The sequence below is a fragment of the Trachymyrmex septentrionalis genome, unplaced genomic scaffold, assembly GCF_001594115.1.
Source record: "Trachymyrmex septentrionalis isolate Tsep2-gDNA-1 unplaced genomic scaffold, Tsep1.0 scaffold79, whole genome shotgun sequence".
Lineage (NCBI taxonomy): Eukaryota > Metazoa > Arthropoda > Insecta > Hymenoptera > Formicidae > Trachymyrmex > Trachymyrmex septentrionalis.
This window is the reverse complement of record NW_017305977.1, coordinates 297,782-315,457: the sequence shown is the minus strand read 5'-3', so window position 1 is coordinate 315,457 and position 17,676 is coordinate 297,782. Positions and strand designations below refer to the sequence as shown.

At 31.7% G+C, this 17,676-nt stretch overlaps 2 protein-coding genes across 2 annotated transcripts in view; one reads left to right on the top strand and one right to left on the bottom strand.

Annotated features, from left to right (window-relative positions):
* Positions 1 to 1,386: 1,386 nt before the first annotated feature.
* LOC108754349 (centrosomal protein of 135 kDa) overlaps positions 1,387 to 17,676 on the top strand; it is a 40,321-nt gene continuing 24,031 nt past the window's right edge. Inside the window, 14 exon segments of the mRNA XM_018496588.1 lie at positions 1,387 to 1,862; positions 2,269 to 2,569; positions 2,665 to 2,891; positions 4,034 to 4,217; positions 4,337 to 4,503; positions 4,573 to 4,768; positions 4,861 to 5,073; positions 5,204 to 5,340; positions 5,419 to 5,520; positions 5,597 to 5,851; positions 6,390 to 6,485; positions 6,733 to 6,962; positions 7,031 to 7,241; positions 7,335 to 7,450. Of these exon segments, the coding sequence (XP_018352090.1) occupies positions 1,674 to 1,862; positions 2,269 to 2,569; positions 2,665 to 2,891; positions 4,034 to 4,217; positions 4,337 to 4,503; positions 4,573 to 4,768; positions 4,861 to 5,073; positions 5,204 to 5,340; positions 5,419 to 5,520; positions 5,597 to 5,851; positions 6,390 to 6,485; positions 6,733 to 6,962; positions 7,031 to 7,241; positions 7,335 to 7,450 (2,624 nt within the window). The 5' untranslated portion in view covers positions 1,387 to 1,673.
* The window catches only part of LOC108754350, a 14,553-nt gene continuing 9,291 nt past the window's right edge, over positions 12,415 to 17,676 (bottom strand). The window contains exons 2-3 of the mRNA XM_018496589.1: positions 15,044 to 15,218; positions 12,415 to 12,670 (exon numbers count right to left, since the gene is read on the bottom strand). Of these exons, the coding sequence (XP_018352091.1) occupies positions 12,476 to 12,670; positions 15,044 to 15,218 (370 nt within the window). The 3' untranslated portion in view covers positions 12,415 to 12,475. The remainder of the gene's footprint in view (positions 12,671 to 15,043; positions 15,219 to 17,676) is intronic.

Here is a 17,676-nt window from a genome sequence, read left to right as displayed (position 1 = left end):
TTATTACTATATATATATATACTTGTATATATATATACATATATATTTATAAATATTATAAAATTATTATAGAAATTATTACAAAAAATTAAAAAAAAATATTATTAAAAACGCAGAGTTAAATACAATCAACCCTCTCCGGATACTCTTATCAAATCAACCACAACAGCACGTAGAAAAGAATCGTAACAAATAATGCCATACAAATATTTTGAAATTTCTGAAATAAAAACTAATCTTTCAAAAGAGAAACACACATGTAGTAGTTCAAAATCCAAGTTTCATAGCAACAAGGATTGTAATCCAAATTGCTGTAGAGACATTTAGAGTCATCAAATTGAGTACCACTTCAATCCGATTTATAGCTCTTGCACACCAGCGCTATGCGCGACACGCGACACGCGAATCCAGATTATCTTTACTCGAGTGCATCTATGTATCATTTTATCCTTGTTCACCGAATGTTAAACGAAGATAAATAATACATGAGTGCACCCGAATAAATTTCCGAACACAGTTTAATAAGCATATATATAATTTTTCCAGTAGAGGTTGTAAAATATTTTATTATATATATCAAGGTTATAGTATTTTTACCATTGAAATTAATGGAGAAATTTTTCACTTTTCACTTTCCTAGGAATCAAGTTTCATAATTGATACAAGATCACATTTTTTAATTAATTCTGCTTTTTGTGTAGCCATGTGCAGTTAAACTCATTCGCTTGTCGCGTACGAGAATAAAGGTGCGGCCACAATAGAAGGAATAAGGAATAAGGTTTTCAACCTATCAGATATTGGATATACTGGAATACACGGTTTCTGATAGGTTGGAATCCTTATTCCTTATTCCTTCTATTGTGGCCGCACCATAAGAATTTCAACCTATCAAAAATCATATATTATGGAATACACAGTTTTTGATAGGTTGAAATTCTTAGGCCTGTTCTTCAGACAATAGAGTCGTAAGTGGTAAATCGTAAGAAATTAACCAATCATAATCGATTATTCTTCTCACACTTAACTGTGATTGGCTAATTTCTTGCAGCTTGTGACCGTATTGTAAAACAGGGATTATTTTCTGTTCTCTGTTTCTTTTATTGTGCGGAACACCTCAGATGTCAGCATCTGCTGAAGCTAGATGTCGCGGAGGTACTGCACAGTAGCGACCTCTCCATTATTAACTTGATTTCTACCTAGAGAAAATATACTAGGTATTTAGGAAATATTTTATAAGTTTTTCGAATTGTTTACAAGAAAACGATCGAGAACGTTTACCGATAGGAAAAATTGTAACTTTGAATGAATAACATCTTTTTGACGTTTTCTAATGAAATAAATGTGTGTTAAGACTATATCAGGACTACAAATAATAATGAGAATATATTTAGATTATTCAGTGAAAGGAAAAGAGATCGCAAGATTTGAACGATCAGTATTGATTTTATAGAATAGTTATTGTTTATTATGTACAATTGTAATGTTACACAACAATATGGATTTTTGTGCTTAGTAGAAAACCTTGAGATATTTGTCCTATTACAATAACAATACATGAGACATGTCAGGTTACGTCTTACATCTGTTATGAAGATACAATTTCAAGTTCTTATAATAATTGTACAATTTAATCTTGTACGTGAACCGTTTTGTCAATTGCGTATTTCGCGAGAATGAGCGGAGATGTAGAATGCAACATTACTGCGAGGTATCAAACGGTTAGAAAACACCTGGACAACCTAGGGTACAAGCAGACGCTGTTGTTGGATGCTTTACCTTTGATAGAGGCCTTGCTGGTCGATCTTATTCAAACTACAGACAGTTTAAAACATTTTAAAGCCATTGCTCAGGAGAATATCGAGGTATGTGGGATATGCCATTGTATGCATATTTGTGACAATATTCAGTTTCTTGTGGAGTCTTTGGACTTGTAAAGAGAAACATTTGAATACAGTTTCATTTATCTAACTTCAAGCAGAAGCTAATACTAAAAGAATGCAATCTTTTATGCCTGTTCTACAATAGGGTCGCAAGTCATAAACTATAAGAAATTGGCCGATCACAATTGAATACGAGACAAAAATAATCTACTATGATTGGTTAATTTCTTACACTTAGGGCTTGCAACTCAATTGTAGGACATCGTAATGTTACCTGACGAATAACGCGCTAGTCGTGAATAGTCGTGAATCATATCGTATAATTTTTCATCAAGTATAAAAAAATATTTTTGATATACAATCTAATTTGACGGTATCATATCGATAGGCATGCAGCCATTTGCAATTGTCTGTTGATCCTTACAAATGTGATAACGTGAAATTGGTACGAGAATGCAACCAACTTTATTCAGATGTGATAGAGACTAAGGAGGCGCATCAAAAGCAAGTCAAGGATTTTAAAAGGCAGATATACAAGTTAGAATGTGAATGCAATGATCTACAATTGACATCCTCACGAAACATACATAAAATAAAAGAGCTAGAGGCGGAGTCAGCTGCCAAGTCTAAAAAGATATTGGAGCTTCAAGGCAAATGTCTAAAACCAACTATTATTAATGTTGGTCTTAGTAAGTTGCTATTTTATTATTTTGCTGCAAATGTCGACAAAATATCAAAATATCAGTTTTTAAGTCATGCGATGTATATCTACGAAACTTTTTAGCTGCCAAGAAACGTCCTTGCTTTCCTCTTCGAAGGCCAGTCTTGGAAACTGAGCCAATGCCAAGGACAAAGGACAGTTCACTGCCAAAATTAAGTAGCATGGAGCCTAAGATAATAGATATAATAAACATGGCAGATCACAAAATGAATTGCTTAAATCAAGAGGTAACAAAATTACGAGAGGAGCTTTTATTGCAAACCGATACCATAGAAACCCTTGAAAAACAGGTATACTAAGCATCAATATTTATGCATGTGTTTCTTGAATATGTCATCAATAATTTCTAAAAAAGAATGAAAATATTATGTTAACAAAGTCAGTTTTCTGCATGCTAAGAATTATTGACGCATGGTAATACTATTTTTTTTAAATGTGTTACTGTCATTAACACATTATGAAATAAATATATACTAAGGTTGCCATTGATACATAAGATGTCTTTATGCAAAAGAAATTTTGTTGTTCCTCTTAATTTGTATTTACAATTTTTTAAATATGGTTTTAAATAATTTTTTTTACATCTTTAGTCAAAATGCCACTTAATCATTTTTTCATTAGAATAAAAATGTGAAAAGTGTGAATTTTTACCATTGAAATTAATAAAAAATTTTTTCACTTTTCACATTTCTATTCTAGAGAAATAATCGACATTCTGGTGCTAAAATACTTTTGTATATATGTATATGGCCCTGTATATATTGAATAATTTTAGTAATATTGGCAAATAAACAATTATCTGTTTTAATCGATGGTTTTAGATATCGTGATTAGATTTTAATTTTTCTAAATTAAATTATTATAGTATACGGTATACATTTTAGAAAAACTTAAATCTGAAGAATGAATAGAAGCGTGTACATGCAATTGGTATTAGAAGTGGAAAATTGATTTTTAGCTCTTTTTTGCGATTTGAATGTTCTTTTATATAAGTGAGATTTTACTCTCAAATATCTCCGAAATAAAAAAAGGAGGCAGACTCCAATTTCCCCTCCTAAAATATTCTGTTAGCAGAAATTTTATTGAGGAAAAGATAATGTAAAACCCTGAAATTTTTTATATTTTTTTTTTGAAAACCTAAAATAGTAAAAAATATTTGGCTGATAAAAAAATCCAGATTGCAGATGAAGAGTAAAAATATGATTACATACAGAAGAAACTTAATTTGGCACTCTTTCCCCCTCCTCCTTTATTAATGCATCTTTATGCAGTTCACACTGTGTGATGGCCCTATGTATATATATACATATGTATATATATGTGTGTGTGTGTGTGTGTGTGTGTGTGCGCGCGCGCGCGCGCGCGCGTGCGTGTGTGTGTGTATATATATATATATTAATAAGTTATATATAAGATGAAGAATCTTTTATAGTTGACCACAAAGGAAAAAGAAATAATGCGACTGAGAAAAATGTTGGAAGGTAGTCGTTCTTATGCTGCAATTAACAAGGACTGCATTTGCAAAAAGAAATCTGGTGTTACTCACGATGCTACAGAGATTAATGAAGTAAAGATTCTCCAACAGATCAAATTGGAACTGGAACAACAGCTAAAAGGTAAGGAATTTAGTAGAGTACTGTAGTATTCCTACAGTATTTACTTGCAACATAATTATTCGATTATACAATTATGAAGACATTTATTTCACACATTCTATTTTTCTTGAATGATGCAGAATCTCTAAATAAACAACATGATGCTATGTCTCAGGCAATGAAACTAGCAGCACGAAATGAAGAACTAGAGAAAGAATTACGAGATATAGATCACGTTGCATTAGCTGTAGAAGCCGACTGTAATTCTACAGTTAAAGAGAATAACAAAAGAGTTTGTAGGCTCCAAGTAATTACGATTGCATTAATGTATATTTTTAGTATAATTTTTTGTTTTTACACTCTTATGCTTGTTTAGGAGAAGTTAGAGAATGTCATGACACAAGTACATGTCTTGGAACGCGAGTTAACTGTAGAACGTAGAGAGGTACAAGAGTTAAGAGCAGATCTAGAAGCATGTAAACTTGAAAAACGTAATATTCAACGCACTCTAGAACGTACATTGGATGAAAAGAAACAAATGTCTGATAAGATCAATCAACTAACAGTTATTGGTATGTTAAAATTGTTCACTTTTTTTATACTTTTCCTTTTAACAGCCTGGGCTACTTGTGTCGAAGGTGAAAGTTTAATAATAATATTGCAGAAAAAAGTGTAAATATGGAAAGACTGACTAAAGAAAATAATTGCCAAAACCAAGATATTAATCAGTTGCAATTTACTAATAAAATATTAGAAGAGTATATACATAAAAAAAGTATTGGGCAAAATAATGGAGGGAATGAACAGACGCAAGCAAAAGAAAAGACAGAAAAGAATGATCAGAATAAAGGGATGAGAACATCAAAGAAAAAAAATGGTATTAATAGTAAATTGATTTTGAAATATACAGCCCAGGAAAATGTTAATTATAAATTTTAATAGATCGTTTATTAATAAATATAATTATATGAAAAGAAAATATATTAAGAATTATTTATCCTTTTTAGCATTAAAAAATAACACAAATGAAAACCATGATATAATCGATCATCAAATAGTGATTAACGATAAAGAAATTATAAAAAATACAAGTGGCTTTGATATGCAAAAACGTATTGACGAAGCAAATTTAAAAATTGCATCTGTGAGTCGAAGGAGCTTACTTAAATATTTTTAATTGTTTTTTTAAATATTATATTAGAAAAAGACATTTATTTTACAGCTTCAACAGACAATTCAACGATTGGAAATAGAACGAGATCATTATAGAAAGGAATACATCAATTGTCTGGACGAACAACGTAGAACATCTGACAAAGATACCGTAAATATTAAATATTTAAAATAATAATTTTATTGCTTGTATAAAAAGTTAAATTTTGATTACTTGTAAATTACAGGCCGATTTGTGGACACAAATTTGTGAATTAAAACGTGAGTTAAGTGATAAGGAACAAGCTTTAAGCAAAGCACATCGAGAGAAGGAAGAGCTGTGTCATAAGAAAAAGGATCTAGAAGCACGATTGCAAACTTACAACAATCAACAGAGACAGATGTGTATTCCTTGCAGATCCTGCAGTTTGTGCCAACCCATTCGTATTTGTACCTGTGCTTCTGGCTCGCCAGTATCTACTAAAGACGTTAACACGACAAAAGTAAAGATTTTCAAATAAGATCATATTAAATACATGTGCGTGCGTGCGTGTAAGGTGTGTAAACACACTTCCGATAGTTAAGAAAATTTTGTGATTTTGAAGGGGATATAAAATAGTACCATTGATTTGACCTTGGATATCATTATCAAAGTTAAGACAAGATTATTTTGAATTTTTTAAATAGAATCTATTTTTTATTACATATTCTTGTAGCTTACCTCGAGAGCTTTTCAATTATAAGTTATACTCGAAAAGTACTTAATGAAAAATTATTTCATTACAGTGAAAAGCTCTCGAAGTAAGCTACAAGAATATACAATGAAAAATGGAGAACTCCATTTAAAAATTTCAGTGACCTTGCCCTGATCTTGACAATGCTATCCAAGGTAAAACCAAAGGTACTATTTATGTTCCCCTCGAAGTCACAAAACCTTTGAAATATTTTTCTTTAAAATACACTGTTTAAAAGATATTTGAAGTCGTTCAAATGAGGCACCCAGTATATATCTTATTCTCATTTCAATTTAAATTTTTACAGACGATGCTTGAACGTCTTGAACGAGAGCGAGATACAGCCAGAGCGGATATTGAACGACTGATAGATGAACGCGATGCGTTACGGGAGAAACTTGAGGTAGAAAATGGAGATCATTATAAGTTAAATTAATTTCACCTTTCTATTTTTTGTTGATTGTTCTCAATATATTTTAATCTTAATGTAGATACTAAATAATATGCGAATCTTAACTTTCGTACTTTTGCTAATTATATCTAATAACTATGTGTGATTAGCATAATTAATGCTGACTTACTATTTCTTGTTAACGTTGTGGCTATGGCAATCTAATGTAAATGCATGACTCGATGATATTTGGATATAGATAATGTCGGATACACACAAAAGCGAACAACTTCGACTTAAGGAAAATTTAATCGAGGCGGAGAATCGCTTGAAACATATAGAAAAAGAACGACAAGATCTGTTGGTGACTCAGGGCTCAAGAAGAGCGACAGTGAACGGTCTCGAGGATCAGTTAGATGATGTACAAGAGGAACTGCGTCGTACAAAGCAGGAATTAATGGCGCAACGAACGCAATATTTCCAACTACGGTAATATAGATTAAATTTTATTTGTAAAAATCGAATGTAATCTTAATCTTCTAAATTATCTATTGTAGAACATTACAAGATCAAACGGATCAAGCGCTTGGAGACGCACAGGGCCAACTGTCACAAACAGAATCGGAATTGAACAAGGCTATGGATCACAACAGAAATATGGAGCAGCAACAGCTGCAGTTAAACGATCAAATCAAAGAACTGAAGCAAGAAATAAATACTCTGCGCTCAAGTATGACACTCTTGGATCAAGAAAAAGATCGGTTATTGGTAATTAATTAAAATATTGTAACAAATTAATCTTTTAATAATTAGCTATTGTAATGATTTATAAAATCAATATTTTTTAAAAATTATTTTTAGATGGTATTGGACGAAAAGACAGAGAAGATTGCTGCATTGGAACGAGAATTAACGCATAAAGATCAACAAAAGGAAGCGATGCAAAAACAAATCCGTGATTTACAGCATAAAAATGAGTAAGTACATTTTTATTTATTTACAACTTCTGATAAGCGTCTTAGAAAAAATTGGCACTTGTCTCTCATATCTTTCATAAGTAACTTTAGTTTTTGTAAATACATAAATGATATTTACAATATGATAAAGAAATCCAAGATCGGTCACATTTTTGGATGTTACAAATAATACATTATATATTCTTCTATTAAATCAATTTATTCCAGACATAATTGCAAGGCGGTAATATTCGGATTCAACACAATCGTTCTGAAACGCTAATAATCCCTCCTAGATTAAATTAGAAAGAAAGAAAGAAACTCTGGCTAAGGTAATATTTTTTACAATAAATTTCTTTCTTTCTTTCTAATTTAATCTAGGGGGGGGGGGATTATTAGCGTTTCAGAATGATTGTGTTGAATCCGAATGTTATCGGCTCGCAATTATGTCTGGAATAAATTGATTTAATAAGAATATATAATGTATTATTTGTAACATCCAAAAATATGACCGATTTTAGCTTTCTTTATCGTATTTGATGTATTCACATATGCGATCATACTTAAAATTCTTAAGATATTTACAATGTTTAAACTTTAAAATATGAGACGCAATAAATAAAACTTTGCTTAACTATAAGATAAAACTAAATAATTCAGTATATCATGTACAAAATAAAATTAATTATAGTTTTTTAATAGAAAAATTCGATGCATCATGCATGTTCTTCACTAGGCAAAAAATAAATAAATGTAATTCGATGATTCTTATGAATTATATTGTTTGACAAAAAAAAAATACTAAGATGAGACTAGTCGTTTTCCATAGTTTTTTTTTGGATGCTGAATACAAATCTGGTTCTCAAATTATCCAGCATGTTATAATTTAAAAAAATTTACATTTAAAATTGTAAAAAAAGAATATTTTTATATTTTGTTGTATTATAACAATATATGATGTGCAGAACAATTTTATTGTAATCAAAATTAATGTTGTTTGGATTGTCAATCCTCAAAAGGATTTTTTAGTGTCAGTTATGGTTAATAAGATATTCGTAGTTAATATGGAATCTGTTACAGAAAAGTGAATTAGGTTATTAATGGTTTACTAAATAGCTTTCAATTATGTTTAGATAAAGATAAGGGTTTTTAGGCAATTGTATACGCGAAATTGATAAATTAAAAAATGAAAGATATTTATAAATTTTAAATATCTTTTATTTTTAAATTTGTCAGTTTCGTGAGAAATGAATAGATTTTAAATAGGTAATTATAATGGATTCTCTAATTTAACAAAAAATTAATTTCAAAAGACACGCAAATGAGAATAAACTGCGCGGTTAAAGGTGCGATGTAAAATTATATATTCTAAAATTTTACTGTGTACATCATAATATTTGGGCATTTCGACTGTCTTCCAGTAATTTTCAACGAATTGATAACATACTTAAACGTGACGCTATTTTTAGACATAAATTTCTCGCAATATTTTCTCTTTGATCGCATTATGCTGAATTATTCTTCTCAAATCCTGTTGGAGAAGTGTTATCGTTAACGTGGTTTCCAAGAAACTTAGTTTAACGCATATTGTTTTAACACAATTTTAAATTAATGTGAAAATAAACTACAACACTCCTCGAACAGGAATTGAAAAGAGTAGTTTAGCATGATGCGATCAAAGAAGAAATTTTGCGAGAAATTTATGTCTAAAAATAGCGTTTAAGGAGGTTCTCGCATTTGATGAAATATAAGACAAGTCTATAATATACATGTAATACAAAAGTTAATAATATCAATAATATCTAGAAAAAATTTTCATTGACTTTTGTTGTACCATTTTGATATTTAATTATAAATTTATAGAATTTATAATTAACAATTTAAAATTTACATTACAAGTTGAAAATATAATCTTATTCTATAGTTATTCTCTTTTAAATTGAGACACTTGCGTATAAGATAGCAATTTAAAAATCGTTATAATTATAAAGTAAACACTTAAGTTTGTTCTCATAAAGTTTCATTTAAACTGACTGTTTAAATACAGTTTATAAGAAATTTATATTCTTCAATGAAAAAAGCTAGAATATATGTTAAATGGATGATGGATGCGTGTACATCAAATGAACATCTTACAACTTTTACTTTATCATTTTTTAAATATTTAGTAACATATAAAATTAACAATAATTATGTATAATGGCATAAGATATTAGTAACCTTTTTATTCCATTATTTTAATTGTTTTACATATTCTGAATAAACTGTCTATTGACTAGGAAGTAGCGCGAGAATCTCTTTAAGTATGTTATCAATTCGTTGAAAATGACTGAAAGACAGTCAAATTGTCCGAATATTATGATGTATAAAATTTTAGAATATAGTTGTATTTTGTACCTTTAACTGCGCAATTGACTCTCATTTGCCTGTCTTTTGAAATGAATTTTTTATACATTTTGTAAGAATTCAGACATTTTTTAAGTTTTGACATTCATCATATTAAACCATCTTGAATTTGTCAATTTTGACATCGGATTCATATTCAATAGCCAAAAAACTCTTAGTTTAAATAAATATAAAAGAATGAGCTATTTGTTAAATCAGTGTTCGCAAAGATTTGCACATTTTGGATTCCGGCGAACGCCCCCCACCATCGCTCGAGGCACCATCGAGCCGCCAAGCGCTCACGTGACGCTCTGGCTCAGGAGCGTTTCCATACCAGAAATATACTGGCAGCACATCTTCCGCCAAATTATTATTGAAACATGTTTTATTAAATAATTTATTTCTATTAACATAAAATTTTCTATCCTTTGCGAACACTATGTTAAATCATCAATGACTTAATTCGCAGCTTTTTTTATAATAGACCCCATTTTATAATATGTACATAGTATTTATAATGAATATCTTATTAACCATAGCTGATATTAAAGAATTTTTTTATAGATAAAGTTCTAATAAAATATTTAATTTTGATTGCAATAAACTTTTCCATTATATCACAGATCGTCGTTATAATACGACAAAATACACCACGGAGAAAAATGTTTGATTGAATTAATTGGAATTCTGATGGAAAATAATCCAGAATTCTGGTTAAATCTCTATTAGAAATCTAGTTGAGATAACCACAACATTCAGAATTTTCTTAGTTAAATCTACTAAAATTCTAATAGATTTAATCAGAATTTTATAGTAAACATAGTCAGAATTCTGGATCGTTCATTTTTCACTAGAATTCCAGTTAATTCAATCAAATATTTTTCTTTGTGCGTAAAAGTAATTCTTTTTGCAAATTGAATTGCAAATTTCTCAAAATTGTGATACAACCATTTCGAAAACGCATTCATACTCTCAGCATCCAAAAAACTATAAAAAAATAACTATTCCAGTTTCAAAAAAAAAATTATGTTTTATCTAACAGTTTTATAAATGAACGTAGCGTTCTATAAACGCTGCAATCACTGTGCAGCAATTTATGAGCTATTCAAGTCATTGTTGATTTGATATTATCGTTGAGAAATCTTGCCAAGCTTACCGCTGGTGGTTGGCAACTATTTGGTGAGATCAGATTATTATTCTCTAACTCTTCCATAGCTTCACCAGAGCTCGGGACAATCCTCTTGTAACCAGGTCGGCATTCGCATCTAGTTTTCAGTCGCAATTCTTCTTGTTGCCATAACACATATCGATTATTTTTCGGTATTCTCTGAGCGACTAACCATTCCCCCTCAATACACGGGCCTTGTGTGTACAACTTATAACAGGTTTTCTTGATCATTACCATTCCTGGCCTGTTCTCGCAATCATCGTTATCATTCTTTTTGCACTTGCCAGCGTCTCTCATGATATTGGTACATCCACATACGCCATTGTAACTAATTCCATCGAGGGACGGTCTCACGTTGTAATCGTATAACACTATCTGCCCGTTCGGACACGGTCCTCTTGTACCGATCTTGTAGCATGTCTTCTCCTGAGGAAAGTATAGTCTACCGCGTTTGCATGGCACGAGAATGCAGGTTGACGAATTTATCAACATATAGCCGCTCTCGCAGGGTCCTCTCGTATGCAATCGATAGCAGAATCCGTCTTTATATAACACATGACCCGATTTGCAAACACATCTAGCTCGTACAATATCTTCCTGTGATGACCTGACGTCCACTGTCACCGTAAAGTGATGTCCTTGTGGACATGGACCAACGCTGTCTGATAATTCACATTATGAATTAAAAAATATTTTACTAAGGATGAAGACTTAAAAATTAAATTGAAGGAATGAGTCAGTGCATGCCAATCACAAGTGTGTGTAAGAATTCAATAAGAAGAATATAGCGGTCGATCTTTATCGCTCGATCTTTATCTCTTGAATCTATTATAACAATGTTAATTATATAATTAACAAATATTTTATAAAATTAATTTTATGAAAAATTTGAAGAAAATTTGATGAAAAATGATTCATATTTGTACAATAATTTTAAAGGCATAAAGGAATTTATGTTAAAGAAGATAGTGTCCTTCGTTTCCATTTTCTCAATTTCATTATTACATCGAATTTTCATTTTTACATTTTAAATTATTAGGTTGTATTATTCGACTATGTTAAATGTTTTACCTAACTGATAGCACATCCTGCTCAGTTCGTGATAGTGAGGTAATTGAGGGTGGCAGCCACATGTTCCACCCGGCAGAAACAATTCTCCTGGCTCCGAACAAGGACCTTTGGTATAGTGTTCGTGGCAACCACCGTCATTTCCTAACCAATAATATCTGGCCAATTCGCCACTTGCCGAACATGAACAAATCGCTAGACCGTCCTCGCCTGTGACAAGAAGTTCGCCACGTGGACATGGGCCCCTGCTGAGCTTCGGATAGCACTTGCCGTCCTTGGGCCAGTAAATCTCGCCTTGTTCTTTGCAGATTTCGGGATCACGACAGATTCCCCATCGCTGTTTCGTACTAAAGAGGACCATCATGAATATGTATAGGTGTTTCCAGTTAATTATGAAATGAGATTAAAGAGAGAGACTGTTTTTGTTACGCTAATTTATCAAGCGCGTCGGGTACAGGTGCAAAGAATTGACCCTTGGAGCAGGATGCTCTCGTGAATATCGGATGGCACAACGCGTCCTTGGGCGATTGAGCGGTTCCTGGAGGACATCTACATTCCGCAATTGTTCCATTGCCGGCTGCTGGACCCAGTTCCATGGTTTCCGGGCACGGGGGGCCGATCTGCCATATATATAAAAGATCATAAATGACTCATGAGGGGATCCTAACGTCACGTTAAGATTAAATTGGTGAGGATATGACCTATCCTCAACAACCGACGTGTGTCACAAGATGTACTACTAAAAAATAAGCGAGAAAATTAAAATTATAAATGTAATGTCCTACTGTACTTACGCACATCCTGTGGACGAATAATTTTTTAGATAGTTAATACCCTCAGTATATTATAATTATAACCCTCAGTACCTACATCTCAAAAAAGTCCCTATCTACCCACATCCGAGTATTTGTAACCTAGCATTTTTTTGCTTATATCTCAGATTGTAGTGCATCAATTTTAATTAATTTTTTTTTAATCTGTCGTTTGAAGACTGACAAAAAAAGAGTTTTTTTTTTTAGTTAAAAAGTCTAAAATGTCGTAGCATAAAAGATATTTTGCAATAAGTGAAAAGGGATTGGAAAAGAACATCTGAACTATGAAAATCGGAGGAGTTACGCTAATCCTTTATGTGTGAGTACAGTGTTAAAATAATTTATGAATGTAACAAAGAAGATTAATGATAATTAAATATTATTCGATACTGTCGAAAATAAATTTAAAAAAACAGAATGTGGATTGACCAGCTGTGCATTGTGAGTAACTCGCTGATGCTGGAACTTTATTCAGTCCAACTAGCTCTCTAACTACTGAGCTACTTCGGCTCATTTATCAAATTACTGGATAGTTTGCGGAGCAAAATATTAAGAAACTTGAGCAATTGCAGAATTTATAATTTCAATTGTCTTGCTTATTTTTTACTAGTATCTTACTACTTGCGTCACAAGTCAGTTGCTGGGGATACGCACTGTATTCTCACCAAGGATATGTCCCATTTTTTGTTTACAACGCTTTAGCATTATTTATTCTTGTTTAATAAATAGACAATATGGATGAACTGATATGTACTTATAGCGTGTGAACGTAAAAACGGAACGCACTCTAAGTTTGATCAAAATCGGTGTCCCCCAATATTATTCTCTTCCCTCATTAGAAGTAAATGATTCCTTTAATGTCAATTTTTACCAATATAAATTAACTTTAATCTCGGTTTAATTTAATTGCTCTTTTTCTGATTCTTAGAACTAGGAAAAAGATAAAAAGTAAGTTAACCAAATGGCGATCGTGGCGCAGAGTGTAGACTGTTTTCTGTGCCAAAGATTCAAGGTTCAAATCCACCTAAAACCCAAAACGTAAAATTTTATTTGATCGCCACCTCTCGGAAGACAATGGTAAATCTCCAAGAGTATTTTTGTCATCGCTATACGGATCAGCGTTAAAAACTGTAGATCCCATATGTCAATGTACACTCGCCAATACACATGGCAAGCGAAACGTTTTAATGCCGAATTGCTTCTTTCTAAAGATCGTGCAAAATGAAAAAGATTGGAAGAGGTCGATATCCAGCAGTGGATGAAATCAAGCTAATATAAAATAATTAAAGTTTTTATTACACGTATAAACTGCTAAATAATAACAAATTAAAATATAAGGTCTATTATATTAATCGAACAATGTTAAGGTGGTAAACAATAATATCTTTTATGATTCTACGATGGCATATTTAATAGAACGTTTTGAGCTTCACTTAGTTCTCCTCAGCCGTATGTAAATTCAAATTACTATCTATATTTTAAAAAAATTTGCAATAATTATCTCACTTTCTATTATGACCTTTCGTTTTGCTGTACGAATACATCATAATGCTCCTGAATTGATAGTCATAAAGTCAAGATATAAGTCCAGTTTTTTTTGGAAGCCAATTTCTCGATTATCAGCGAGAAATGGAAGAGTCAATTAATTAAAATTTATGGAGAGTTTAGATGTTTAATGCATCAACGTTAAATAATGACCTGTCATGTGTTATTTTTGCTGTCTCTTTTGATCGTTAATCCACGAACATCTACATTACTATTGACTATGGAACTTTTGATTTTAATTAATTGGCTTTCAAGAAACTGGATTTATACCTTGACTTCATGACTGTCAATTCAGGAGCATTATGGTTTTTGTACAGCAAAACAAAAGATCATAATAGAAAGTAAGATAATTATTGTGAATTTTATAATAAAATATAGAAAGTAATTTGAATTTACACACGGCTGAGGAGGGCTAAGTAAAGCTCGAAACATTCTGTTAAATATGTCATCATAGAATAATAAATTATATTATTGTTTACCATTGTCTTAACATTGCAGGCTAATGTAGATAAGTTAATCAAATTAATCTATATTGGTAGAAATATACGTAAATGAATCTTTTAGAACAGCCGTGACATATCATAAATTTATTGCAAATTACAAAGGCATAAATTGTGAGAAAAAAAAGATTAGTACCTGGAATATTTTATAGCATTTCCCATCTGTTGGCCAGTAAAGCAGCAGCCAACCGCGTGGTTGTGCAGCGCAGGGGTTGCTCGAGGGATCGGCCCACGGTGGCGGCATTATCGCAGTCCTCGCGTTAACCACTGACAGAAGGCATATGATGCTCTTTAAAAGGATCCTCATCGTGCTGAAAATTGTTAACGTTATTTCATTCCGCTATGAAGAGAGTTAATAACTGAGGATTGAAAAAAATCAGTTTGTGACAAATATGTAACACAATTAACTTATTGCAAATCGTAAAACAAAGAAAATCACGCGAGCGGAAGATATTACCTCTCATCTTTGATGCAGTCAAATGCAGAAGCAATTTCGCCGCTGCGTCGCAAGTGGAGAGCGCTTCAATAGAACACATGAAGTGACATTCAAAACGAGACTATCGCGATAGCGCGAAATGTCGATGCGTGTGTCATCTTGTGCGTGCGTGCGAGCAGCATGAGTGGGAAAGAGCAGAAATGCGTACGACAGCGAGGGCAAAATGACCATACTTTCACTGTTTCACTATGGCAATGGCATTGTCCCTGGTGGCAGGGCTCAAGATAACGGCATGTGCACGGAATAAGAATAACTAATGCCCGCGTATAAATACTTTCCACATCGCAGAAAGCAAAAGGTCTTTTCTCTTTTTTTTTCTTTCTTCAATCTCATTGACTAAGAAGATTATGCAAATATTTTGCAATTTTGAGCCTCGAAATATAACGAAACAGTTCTATCTATTCCGAACCACCATCTAATCCACTTCTGATCAAATTTATTTAAATCGATATTTGATCAGCTTTCTGAATCTCCTGTTGTATATAGGGGATGGACAAAATGTGAGCAATTGAAATATACTACTTGCTTTTATTAATGAAAGATTAGCCTTTAGTTAGTTACTTTTAATACAGATTCTATTCTTGTTGGAATAGAATCATACAGTATTTGAATAGTCGCCAAAAGAACGTTATTATTCTTTTAGCATCTTTGCTTATATAAGTATTGTAATATTGGGAAGGAAATTTGCTTCTCACTCTATTTTTCAAAATTGCCTTATTCTGTTTTTCAAAATTTCAACTTCTTTCCTGGTTAGCAGTCGCTTAATTTAAGTATCATCGAATTATTGTGAGTAATTTTGAAAAGCAGAATGAGAAACAGATTTCCTTCTTTAATTTCTTACATAATTGTAAGATATATTAGAAGAATGGTAGATATAACATTTCATTTGTGATTATTCAAGCATGGTATATAACTCTATTCTTTCCAACAAGGATATAAAATCTATATTAAATAGAAATAATAATTTATGGACACAACCTTTTATTAATAAGACAAGTATGTAAGCATTAGAGTGGCCCTTATTTTATACTTGATGAAAAAATTTTTTATATATTTGTTTGCCCAGAATAATTCCAAATATTAAAAAAATAATCTGTATTCAAATTTTTATTGCAATCGGATAAAAAGAACATATGCCGATGAACACTTTAACGAGTAACGTAAAATAATTTGGCATTTAAAGTGTGCCCGTCGGTATTCTTCTTATTCGCAATAAAAATTTTTATACAGATTAATTTTTTAATATTTGGAACTGTTCTGGGGGAATTGGGGAAAACAAATACATAAAACATTTTTTTCACCAAGTATAAAATAAGAGCTATCCTAATAAGTATATTTCCTAGGTATTCACATCATTTTGTTTACATGGTAATAACATATTACACGCACTGTTGATTCAGGAAGAAACGCAGCATGTGTTTTTTTTCAAAAGTTAAGGAAGTACTTAAACAGCATAAAGTCTTGTCAACGTTTCAATGTTGCTGGTTGAGCTTTCTTTCGCAACTTTCCACGGCGACTGCGAAACCAAGAGTTCTATTCTTTGCTACAGTGTTTTACTAATTACCTTTTATAAATTTCCTAAAATTTATCTCATCCTTGTTCTAATTAATGTAATGATTCGTTCGACGTATGCCGAAAAAGTTCTCCTAATGCGCCATTAAGATGCTCAATATCAGACAATCTAGTCGTAACTACTATATTCCAACTTTCCTGATAATTTGCACGCTTTTATAAATCGCATGTCATTTATATAAAACGTAAAGATATAGTAAAGAAATAATCATGTTACCGTGTTTCATCTCTCATAGATACAACAAACGCTGTGTGGAAAAGGGAGTTTCCTTTTCCTATTTCTAATTAACGCGCCGCTGAATCGTTTTAGCCGTTGAGCGTAAATGAATAGACGAGATTATTATCTGTATGTTACACTCGTCGTCCATGAGATTCTTCTGATCGATGTCTGCAGGTGCGAACGCATCGTTACATAATCGTCTAATTAGTGATTATCCCTGATCCCAGTGGAAATGAGAGTTACATCAGAACTTTCTCGTTTACAGGATTTCTTTCTAGTAATAAACGTAATAAAAGACACAAGTAACAAAATGTTCAATCTAATTACAATAATCGTTCCATCACAAATAAATAATGAAGTTCAAAATCGAGATATGAGACGTCTCTTAAAAACGTTTTTAAAAATGTAAAGGTGTATAATCTCTGCAAAAAATGATTGAAAGTAGAAATTTATACTTTACATATAAAACTGAAAAAGTCGT